This window comes from Patiria miniata, unplaced genomic scaffold (genome assembly GCF_015706575.1).
Source record: "Patiria miniata isolate m_02_andy unplaced genomic scaffold, ASM1570657v1 HiC_scaffold_30, whole genome shotgun sequence".
Taxonomy (NCBI): domain Eukaryota; kingdom Metazoa; phylum Echinodermata; class Asteroidea; order Valvatida; family Asterinidae; genus Patiria; species Patiria miniata.
In genome coordinates, this window is record NW_024037070.1 from 9,097,425 (window position 1) to 9,108,998 (window position 11,574).

Here is an 11,574-nt window from a genome sequence, read left to right on the forward strand (position 1 = left end):
CAGAGGTGATTCAATCAATGGCTTTAAATGGGAGCTAGCTACCGGTCAACGTACTTTTTTAGGGGGGGGGGGGGACAGTCTAACTGACACGAGGACTCACATGGCCATTGACTCCGAGGACAATGAGGAAGAGGGAAAAGCGCGGGAAGCTGTTAATATACTCACAATTTGTGTATGTCAAAATAATGAAATGGTTATCAAAGGAATCATGTTAGTGCGTCGTTTTTTAAAAGTTGGTCATTTTACACGTGGTACTTTTAATTATATTTTAGAATAACTGTTGCTTTTAGATTCTGCATATAGGTCTACATCGGCTCAAGGATAGTTAAAGATATAGTCCATCATTTGTAATTTGTGCATTTGTTCGTTTGAAGCAACAAAAGTGTTCAAAATCTAATGAAGGATACTGAACAACTAACTAACCTGATGAAGTTTCAGCTCAGCTTCAGCTGTATATTCCGAGAAAAACAGCATTCTAGGATCTCGATTTCAAATCAAAAGTTGCTGAATCAAGTTTTGAATTGGGCCTGAATTCAGCGTCCGAGACGCGTTCTCACTGAGCCGATTGCAGCTATACGCGATGTCGCGCACTGATCCGCCGAATTATAGCAACCGCGCGTGCGTGTGCGTCGTGCTAATGCTTGCGCGCGCTTCGCCGAATAACAAAACGAACTACTAATTTAAATTTTCCTACGGTGCGTCTTAAGACGCACCGTTGGAAAGGCCTTCTTTCGTTGATTACTTCAAAATGACAGCTTGCCAGAAAGAATAATTTCACAGGGAGTTTAGTCCCCTTTCTATCTTACAACCAAGTATGTTTTTTAACAATAATTACGCCAGTTACTTTTCGGATGGCTGCAAATGATGGACTATAGCTTTAAGTAAAAGACGAAACCTTTCAGTAAATTCCAAATACATAACCTACCGGCGGGGGTATTTTGTTTGGGCTCGAGGCAAATCCTGGACAAAAATAATTCTTTTATTCTGACCAAAATTTTTTTTGGAAGGGAAGACATAAAAACTGAGCCGCGCATCACCTGTCCATGCAGACATGGCACGCGAGAGAAGACATCGTAATGGGCCACAATCTACTGCGTTGCCACGGGTAACAGAGATGACGATCTTCGGAGTGGGGGATTATCTGCTGCCTCCCTTCTCTCTGGACACTTGCAACTCGTCGCCATCAGAGGAGGGAGTGTGCATGTCCGGTTCGTGTGCAACTGTTAAAAGCTGAGGTAAGTAATGACTATAGATTTCTTATATCTGTACTTCATGATGTGCTCTGTTCAGAGTTTTGACTATCTGCGGACAATCACCTGCATGCCAAAATGATTTTACTTGTGGTTCAGATGAAACGAGTATTTTCTCCTTGCATGTAATCTCGACTTTGTGCGTGTGACATTTTTTTGTCTTTGTATAAGTTTGTAACTTTCCCCTTGTGCTGGACTTCATTCTGGTTGTTCAGTCCATTGTTGGGTAACTTTGCCGAACGGTTTCACCACTCCTTTCAAGAGGATTGTTTGATAGTCTTAAGTATCGAGAGGTGTGGCCCGACATTAAGATCTGCTGTGCGTTTGGTTTGTGGCCCTTAACATAAAAAGCGGGTGGCGTCAGAGAGCAGCAACTTTTGCAGACAATTCTTTTCAGGAAAAGTGAAGAGAGAGCTTCCGTAATTTATAAGAAGGAATTTTATTCTATACTGGGTTTTCAACCCAAGTGTTTGTAAAAAAAACACAGACGAATCGTCACAAACCGTTTTGCAGTGAACTTACCGTCATCGGAGCTGAAATTCATTACTCAACAACATTTGACAAAGAATACACGGAGAGCTAGGCCTATACATGTATATAGAGATGACAATGAAAGAAATTCTTTAAAAAAAAGAAGGTTGCCTCCTGGCAGGAGGCAACCGACTGACGTACAGATTATTTTATAATCTTTCTTAAGGCAAACCTGAAGTAGAACTTCATCAAAAGCGAATAATGAGGTTTGGCAGTGCCGAGGCCATGCAGTTGAGTATTTCAACTGCGCATGTGCATATTATGATGTGATTTATTTCTACTCATTCCAATGTTGTTTTCTTCTACTTTTGTTCATTACAAAAATGCTTTTATTTTTGGTTGAAGTTGAAAAAGTGATTATATTTTGGGTTGATTTTGTATTGACAGACAGTTCTGAGACAGTTCCCCAACTGACACTCCTGGCTAGTTGAGTTTAGGGACGAACATTTTGAGGCCACTCGTTCAAACAAAGCTGATTCCCACCCCACCCCACCCCTCACTCCGCCCAAAACCCGGTGACCCCACATCCCTGTCAGTTACACAAGACAAAATACTCTCGATGTTTTATATATAAAAAAAGAACGCCACACATTGCAACCCCCCCCCCCCTCATTAAATCCCTAATGATACAAAGTCTAGACTGGATTAGTTTCAATCCATTGAGCGCTGGATGGCTTTGCGTTGGCCACAGCCACTGCGCTTTGATTAGCTTCCGTAGCGTCTAGATGACTGCAGTACCGCGAACTGATTAAGTAACTCTGCACGTTGCCCGGTCGCTTATTTTGTTAATTTTTATTTCAAAAATGTTACAAGTTCAATGTAAACGTTCACAGTGAGAGCATAATTTGGTCCGATAAATAAAGCTTTTGGAGATCAAATACATTAAGTTTTTTATTCCTTACTATAGCTTGATTCGTGGATGCGTTTTGTACAATTCAAAGATAATCGTGAGATTTTTGTTCATAGCTATATAGTTTTTAATATTTTTAAAGTTCCGTGCTGACTTTTACTCGACTTTTACTACGTTAATTTTCCGAACATGTGTGGAAGCAGAAAACAATGATGATTTGGGCTAAATAATTGGGATCGCAAATCAGTGAAGACGCACTCCAGACACCACGCATTGGTGTTTCTCATTTTAGAAAAAAATAATAATGCAATAGTTCTAGTTTTTCTTCTTTTTTTAACAGACAAAACTCGCCCTTGTCAGCAAAGCGCCGTAGGCGCTACGGCTGACCGATTTCGGACCAGCAGCACACAATGATGACGGGCATATTAGCATATTCATTAGCGTCACTCGGCGTGACATGGTGTGGGTCTCGGTATCGACTAATGGAAGCCGGCAAAAAGGGTGATATTGGTTAATTAACAACTATCGTGAAGGAGGCTTTTATGCAATTGTTTACTGCACGCCGTAATGGATAGGAACCTCATTAATATTCGTGAGGCTTGAAAAGATTGATAGATATTCCGCATGCCAGTGTTACAAGTTTCAAAATTGCACGAAGCCAGGCCCATTTTTCTAATTTCAACGAAAAGTAATGGACATATCACAACGATACTTGGTTCATTATAGAGGAAATAAATCCTCAAAGTTGCATGAAGATACGGTCTTCCAATTACGGGAGAAATTGATTTTCAAAGATTTCGCCCGCCAACGTAAACATGTCTGTGGTTTCATTCACGTAACCATATGGCTGGAGTGCACTAATACACACGTTCATGCAAGCAGCTCAGTGAAAAAGAAAACGGATCTCCAATCTCGCGGCTGATGAAAACCCTAACTCCCAAGAGGGTGTGCAAAATCGTATTAAATTGGAGGATTCAGGATTGTTAAGATATCCCTGAATCCTCCAATTTTAATAAGATTTGTTGATTAGATGCTTCAAGTCTATGGTCTTCTTAAGTGTTTGACTGCTTCCTTTCATCCAACACCCCCCCCCCTACCGCTCCCCTCCCTTCCCCTATGAATGTGTACCAGCCAACCCCCTTTGGTAAATCCTGGACTCGTCATTGGTGCCCGTCGTTGGTTCTTCTCTCAGTAGTCCCATTTGTTTTGGCTGAATGTTACCTCAATTATAAACCTTGCTTCGAAAATCCTGATTACCATGAACAGATGTCCCAATAATAATGAGGCACGAAAACAACAACACTGTTGTGAATGAATTATGAAATGCCCAGGCTGTTATTAGAGTGTCCGGGCTAGTACACGCGCGCGCCATAACTAGCGCCCATTGGTGGCCGTGGATACTGCACTATGGGAAGAACGCATGGTTCAGTTGAGAGACGTCATGCGAAATCATGTAATTTCATGACTAATTCATTAGTCTTGTACAACAAGATGTGTACCTAATGAGGCTATAAGTTCGAAGTTTTAATCACCAAAACTCAGGTGATGGGTTGAAGTGTGAGTCACAAGGTCAGTGATGTAAGGGGGATCTTGTAGATTATGCATCATGCCCACGGTGTTGCATTTCACGGGAGATTGTTGGTCTAAGATTGTCCATACTAATTACCATACAATCTTGAGCTTTTCTTTTAAGTTGATACGCATACCTGATGCAGTGCCCTGGGGCGGCGAAGTCTTGGTGATCGTATCTGAGGATGACGACAGTTGTTTTTTCCATCTTTCCTTATCTCCATCTTTCTTTATCTCTAAAGCAACAAATTCATCTTTCTGTACAGTACAGGAACGGCATTTTATAAAGCATTTTTGCTTTTTTCAAAGCTAACAAAAATGGGAAGAAACCATACCGCAGAAAAACACCTTGCATAACCAAATTTGGCCAATTTGTCTCAACTTCAGCCGAAATTGCCGCATCTTGCCATTTAATATCTTTTTTGTTTTCGACGTGTATTCTCTGAAGTTTTCCGCCTTTTTTTGAGGGTGGGGAGATAATGATGTCAATACATTATACTGCCAAGTCTCGATGGACTTGTATTAATATTAATGTGTCTTTTATTATTCTTAAGAGGACTTGACGCATAATCGTCTTACTTACCTGGGGGATTCTTTATGGCTCAAAGATCCCATTAGGCCTTTACACGGTGTCCCTCAAAAGCATTGGACTGATTCAACCAATATGGCACGAGTAATTTATTTTGTCGTTAAAAGCCAGTCTTAGGCTGTCTTCATAATCATGCATGAGGTATAAGCTACCTTTTAAGAAAAGCCACGATTCATAATACTATGAGGAATTCGCTCGTTGCAGCCACAAAAGCGAGACGACGCTTGCAAAAAAAAAAATAACAGCAATAGAATACCAATTTTTGGTCTTTTTAGGTTGCTAAGTTATTGAAGGTATACAGCGCATGTTTTTTTCGTTTGAAGTGACAAAATTGCTCAAAATCTTTAAAAAGGTTGCATTACAATAGTGCATGTCAGCTGCTAACATTTTGAGAAAACGGGGAAAACGTATAATGCACAATTTTTGGGGTCTCGTAAGCGGATTCCCTTGGTAACGCACGGTAATGGCTTCTTGTAAAGCGCTCATGTTCGTCACGAAGTGACGCTCCTGGCGCTCTATTATTACCCTGGCTTTAGAACGGCTGCCATTACGGCGCTCAAGCATTGAAGGAATTTCTTCCTACCAGGTTCCCATTTACTACACCTGGGTGGAGAGAGGCACTCGTAGTAAAGTGCCTTTCTCAAGCGCACAAGCATCATGTTCCCCGTCAGGATTCGAACCCATGTACCACGGCACACGAGTCGAACACCGTAACCATTGGACCACAGCACCGGATTTGAGTGAAGAAAAAAAAACTTGTTTTTTAACAGTCGAATCCTGACGGGGAACATGATGCTTGTGCGCTTGAGAAAGGCACTTTACTACGAGTGCCTCTCTCCTACCATTTTAGGCGGATTTGATGGAAGTCTGATCTTCACTTAATTTGAGCACGGATTTTCCCGTTAAATCGGAAGGCACGTTTCAGGGAAAATGCAAATGTTGCTATGCACCTTTCAGTGTGAACCAGTTCAAAATGGCCTAAGCTTAAGCTTGCTGCTCTGTTTCAAAACGACATGCAAAAGAACGGCTATAACACTAAAACCTCCATAAACCTACTGACCAAAACCGACTCAAAGATAAAATATCAAAACTTAGCGCACATCTTATTTGCTCCAGGTCAGAAGTCTAATCCTTTGCGTGCATTTCCAGCTTATAAATCTTCCAGAGGGAACCAAAGGATATCATTTGTTTGCATATCAGTTCCCACAACCTTCCACGATGTTGTCACTTGGAGTGCAGCCGCAGGCACTGCTAGAAATGTCCTTGTTTTGTTAATTTTTTGTTAGGCTTTCAGATACTAGGCCTATATCGCATGTTGTTGTACATTGAAGCCATTCTTGTCCCAACAGAATTTTGGTTTTCAATTACTGAAACCGAATACGGCCTAACGCAAAATTTTTAATTGGAATTTCCATGAGCTATTTTTTTCTCCAAAATAAGAAGTAATATATATTAAGACGAATGTTTTCGTATGATGAGATCAAAAATAATCGCGCATATTCCGTACGCCATTGACTATTTGCTATTTTTCTGTCTCGTGCAGCTAGATAGAGTCTTCACTGATCGAGACTATAGTGATTATCAGCTGTCATGGACGACACACTTGTGGGTGATATTTACATCAATATGACACGCCAAGCGCAGATATTTGTGGCTGTATACGTCACAACAGTGGGTGAGTGTTGATTCAATGGCAAAAGCGCTCCTTGCAAATAGCCGACTGCGCATGCGTGGGTATTATATCTCTTACTGCATGCTGAGTATTGCATAACGGAACATAGCACTCATTTTCGTTGTTACATTAGAAGCGTAGTAAATACGCAGCAACAGGACCGTTTCAAACGTTAAATTGCAAGTATATCGAGACCACAATGACGAATATTTCTAGATCACGCGTTATTTGATAGAGAAACTCACATTCTTTCAATTGGTAACAGACTTATTATGTTTGTCATCTGAAAATAAATTGCCCTTTCCAGTTAAAGTCAACACGTTTTCAGTAAAAGACAATGGCAAGGTGTGAAAAAACGCACGTTTGCGCTACTTTGCGCAAGAAAACCTGCTTTAACTTCCGAAGCGTTTGTTGTTGTCATTTGGATCAAGTGGCATGTTGGAGTCTAATACTTTCTCATTACATTCATGTAAAACTTATAGTGATTGGTCAAATGTAACCCATTGCCCTAGTCAATAGTAGTGTATTTCCAGCAATAGACACCACGGTTTTATTACGCGAAATCCCATTGCGTGATGTCATGCGTGATATGTGCATGGACGCGCGCGCGTAATATGTATACAGTGCTCCCATACACACAATGCATATACATGTACATGTACAGTGCGCGCGTGTGCAGTGCGTGTAGCATTATTTGAGCGGGTGCTATACGCTATGTTCCGATATGTAATTGTCTATGGGTAGGGGTGGGGGTACAGCTTATTACCGTATAGTACGGATGCAAAATGTATCGTTATATAAGGTGATTCGGACACGGCCATACTTGGTAATATTAAATTGCAAACTGATATATAATAATATTGTTGCAAGACCCATCATAATTATATATAAATAGTCTCTGACTATAAGTCAGAATTGGCGTAAAACAGAAAATGTTTTCGGATGTGCGATATGTTTCTGTAATTCTTAAATATACATTTTTACAATATTTAATTTTCAGTCTGAAGTCAAGTTGCTAAAAATGCGTCAATGACCGTGACATTTCTACTGTTGGTACCCAGAAATGGGCGCCCTCATTCGCTCGAACACGGCCCATTCGTGAGCATTAATTAATTGTCAACATTCTGTTGTGAATTGCAGGCACTATAGCGACAGTAGGCAACATCAGCGTGTTGATCATCCTACTCCGCTTCAACACCTTCCGGAAAAAGTCCATCAACTTCCTTCTGATCAACATGGCGGCCAGCGACCTGGGCGTGTCAATATCCGGGTACCCTATGACGTCATCCTCAGCCTACGCCGGTCATTGGCTGTTTGGTGACAGCGGCTGTCGGTACCTGGCCTTTTGCGTCTACACGTTTTCCTGTTCAACCATTGGTTCCCACGTTGCCCTTGCTGTCTACAGGTACATCTACGTCTGTAAACCAGCTTCGAGTGAGTTCAACATTTCAGGCCTATCGGTTTTTTTTGTGAAGCGCAATTACTCATTAATATTGGATCTTAATACATTTTGTACTGACAAAAATGTTGTTCTAAAGGAGTTCGTGATGGACTCTAAATTCGTTCTTAAATGCAGATTGACAGACTTATTATTCTTTCATCACTCATTAATTCCGTGTAGGTATTGTTGATGTCGCTGTGTGGATTGTTTGGAAGGAGAACCATGCGCAAATTTTTAATCTTAAATTCGTAAATAGATACAGATCTAAATACCGAGGTCACCATTACGCGCATACCAAAACCAAATAGACAAACATTAAAACAAAAACAATACGGTAACAAAAATGCACGCCATCTGTGTTGTTTTTATCTATTGGGCAACATGGATTTCCTATATTAATTAACTCCTTTCTTCATCTCTCTCCCCCGTCATAGAACATAAGCTGACTCCCAAAGTCACCTTTATTGTCTTGGTCGTGATCTGGGCGAAAGCTCTCTTCTGGACCGTGACTCCATTTATTGGTTGGAGTAGCTACACCTACGAGCCATTCGGGCTGTCCTGTTCCCTTGACTGGACTGCCCGAACCTTCTCTCATCTCAGCTACAATGTGGCCTGCGTCCTGGGTGTGTTTGTGGCCCCACTGGCCGTCATGTTGGCCTGCTACTATCGCGTGGCCAAGCGAAGCAACCAGGTTGACCCCACCCGAATGGAGGAGCGAGATCTGGGAGTGGCGATGTTCTTGCAGATGCACAGGAAGGATGTCAAGGTGGATTTCCATGTGACCAAGGTAAGAATAGTCCCACTCTCAATTCCACCAGGAATAGGAACCAATAGTAGGGACTAATAATAGGGACCACTAATATGGGGACCAATAATAGGGACCAATTTGGGGGACCAATAATAGGGACCAATAACATGGACCAATAATAGGGACCAAGGGACCAATAATAGGGACCAATAATATGGACCAATACTAGGGACCAATAATAGGGACCACTGAGGGACTAATACTAAGGACCAATACTAGGGACCAATAATAGGGACCGATAAAAGGGACCAATATCAGAGACCAATATAATAGGGACCAATAATAGGGACCAGTGATAGGGACCAAAATAGGGACCAATAATAGGGACAAATACCAGGGACCAATAATAGGGACCCAAATAGGGAAGAATATCAGGGACCAATATCAGGGACCAACAATAGGAACCAATTTTCTGTACTATACTCCCTTTGTATTTTTTGTTTACCTTGATGTCCACAGATGTGCGTTCTGATGACACTTAGTTTCATGATAGCCTGGACACCATACACTGTCGTCTGTGTCTGGGTCGTCTTCAACAAATTAGAGCTCAACATTGTAGCATCCCTGGCCCCAACGCTTTTCGCCAAATCCTCCTGCATGATGAACCCTCTAATCTACTTCATCGCAAGCTCCCGTTACAGGCGTGATTTCCTCAGGATGTTCCGGGCCTCGGGGAGCGGAGCACCCACGGGACAAAGCGGCGACCGGACCGAGGGGGGTAGGTCCAGCAAGCCCGGTACGTCTGCGGCCGGTGACGGCAGTGGTGCTGTCTACCTTCGCCGGACCACCTCCCCCTCTGGAGACATATCGGCTTCTATGTACTTCAACAAAGAGCGCATCTACATCGGCGATATCAAGCCGTCGGGAATCGATAAGGAAGCAAAACTGATCGGGAAAGACCCGGATGTGCTGTCTATGTCCTCATCTAACACCTCTGATGAGTATCGGGTCTACGTCAAAGAAATGAAGAAGGTGGAGGAACCTATAGTACAGTTAGAAATAGACATACACTAGAGGCATGTAAGCATCACGAATAAACCTCAGAATAATCCTGTTTCTTACTCAATGTCTTGTCTTTAGAATCTTTGTGATGGATTCACAACTTAGAAGTATATAATACATTCAGTCTCTTCTCTCCATAACTAACAAAATAAACGCAGAAGGTAAAAGGTAGAGAAGATAAAGACAAAAAAAGGAACAATTTTTCCTTTTCCCTCAAGGTTCAATCTGCCGTTACTTAAGGTCAAAGAAAATACAACTAAACCCCCCCCCCCCAAAAAAAAAATGCAATCAAAATTCAAAACAGCACGAGTGAATTGAAGGCACGTAGAACCATTGGTAATTACCTGGAAACACACCTATATTTTAACAAGAAAAATCTTGGTAGTAAAGACAGGTCCCGAGTATCCTGTGAAAATATTCCGCCCGAGATGATTTCGATCGAGAGAAATAATAATAATAATAATAATAATACTTGAAAAGGTGGTTTAAAATAACCCAAGTTTTTTACGTGAATTTAATAGCAACGGAATCCAGTTAAAGAGACCCAACAACTGTGCACAAGTTGTCTCTGTATTCCCCCCCCCCCCAAAAAAAATTGATTTATTATAGTATCGACCAGGGGCGTAAATCCCGGGAGTAGATGGGGGTATATCCCCCTCCCCCAGTTTTTCGTGGTGAAAAACAAAACAAAAAGCGGATTTCGAGGTATTTTTCGAACTTCCCAACCACCAAAATGTATTCATTATAACTGAAAATGGTTGAAAAAGTACAAAAGCTTGAAATGCGCCGTTTTGATGTAAGATTAAGGGGCGTAAATATACATGAGATGTAAATCTGTATCATGAACAACGCCCCCTAGTGTCATGTGGTGTCCAGCAAGCCCCCCCCCCCCCTCGAATGACCACGGCCGGGCAAATTTTTGATTTTAGTCATCCCCAGCCCCATCCCTTCCAGTCCCCGACACAGATTAACGCCACTGCTATCCACAGAGCTGAAACGTCAACGAGTTGTTATGCACCATGACTTCAGATTCTGAGCAATGTGGTGCTTTAAAATGAACACAAACCCGAAAAGGTTTCCCAGAAATCATCTAACTACGGAACCTATGGTCGTTGGAATTTGTTTTTGTTTCTAAAAAAAAAAAGAATTGTAATGGTTATTAATAGTGAACAATAATGTGTTTGATGTAGAGCTTGTCAACCAGGTGATCTGGTTGATCATGTCGTAAATTTGTGATTCAAATTGTGATTCAAATTGTGCACAGACAATAATGTATATTCTAGTGACACTAATAATCGTTGTTCTTGAACACAAATTAAGGATGTTTTAAAATTGTTACTGGAAGTCTAGGACCATTGAATGAAACCAATACGGGGTATTTCCAGTCATAATTTCCATTTCTTAGGATATTTTGGGTTATTGTTATGATGTTGTTTGCCGATGTGATGTGATTTTCCATAGGCCTTTCTTGATGTCATGTTCAATGTTTAATCTGCGTGAGATTACACAATCTACAGAAATCGCGTTGTTTTTTGTTCGTTTTTAGTCACGGTGTTTTTTTCCGTTTCCAGTTCTTTATAAAAAAAGGTACTCGGATTTTTCGTATTGCATTCGTTTTGACATTTCATAAAATATACAGGTTCGAGAAAGGCAGTTGTTAAACAATTAACAAACATCAACACAAATGTTGTATCTAAGATGAATAAAAAGACGATCTGTTTACGACCTCAAACTTCAGTGTCTGATGTGATATGATGACTTTTACGTTGTACTGCATTTACACATAGGATCATTTGCATTTATCCAAAACAATAAACCTACCGAGTTTGGAAGCTTTCTTGGATTAAAGTTCATACTTGTAC

At 41.2% G+C, this 11,574-nt stretch overlaps 1 protein-coding gene across 1 annotated transcript; it reads left to right on the plus strand.

The window, feature by feature from the left end:
* The first annotated feature begins 1,014 nt into the window (after positions 1-1,014).
* Positions 1,015-10,302, plus strand: LOC119739134 (visual pigment-like receptor peropsin). The gene is made up of 5 exons (XM_038213963.1): positions 1,015-1,235; positions 6,333-6,464; positions 7,602-7,895; positions 8,337-8,689; positions 9,170-10,302. Exons 2-5 carry the CDS (start codon positions 6,380-6,382, stop codon positions 9,722-9,724), a joined length of 1,287 nt encoding a protein of 428 aa, XP_038069891.1. The 5' UTR covers positions 1,015-1,235; positions 6,333-6,379; the 3' UTR covers positions 9,725-10,302.
* The last annotated feature ends 1,272 nt before the right edge of the window (positions 10,303-11,574 follow it).

Coding starts and splice junctions, on each gene's coding strand:
- LOC119739134 (XM_038213963.1), top strand. CDS start 6,380: ATGGACGACACACTTGTGGGTGATATTTACATCAATATGACACGCCAA. Junction 6,465..7,601: donor TGTATACGTCACAACAGTGG/GTGAGTGTTGAT, acceptor TGTGAATTGCAG/GCACTATAGCGACAGTAGGC. Junction 7,896..8,336: donor CGTCTGTAAACCAGCTTCGA/GTGAGTTCAACA, acceptor CCCCCGTCATAG/AACATAAGCTGACTCCCAAA.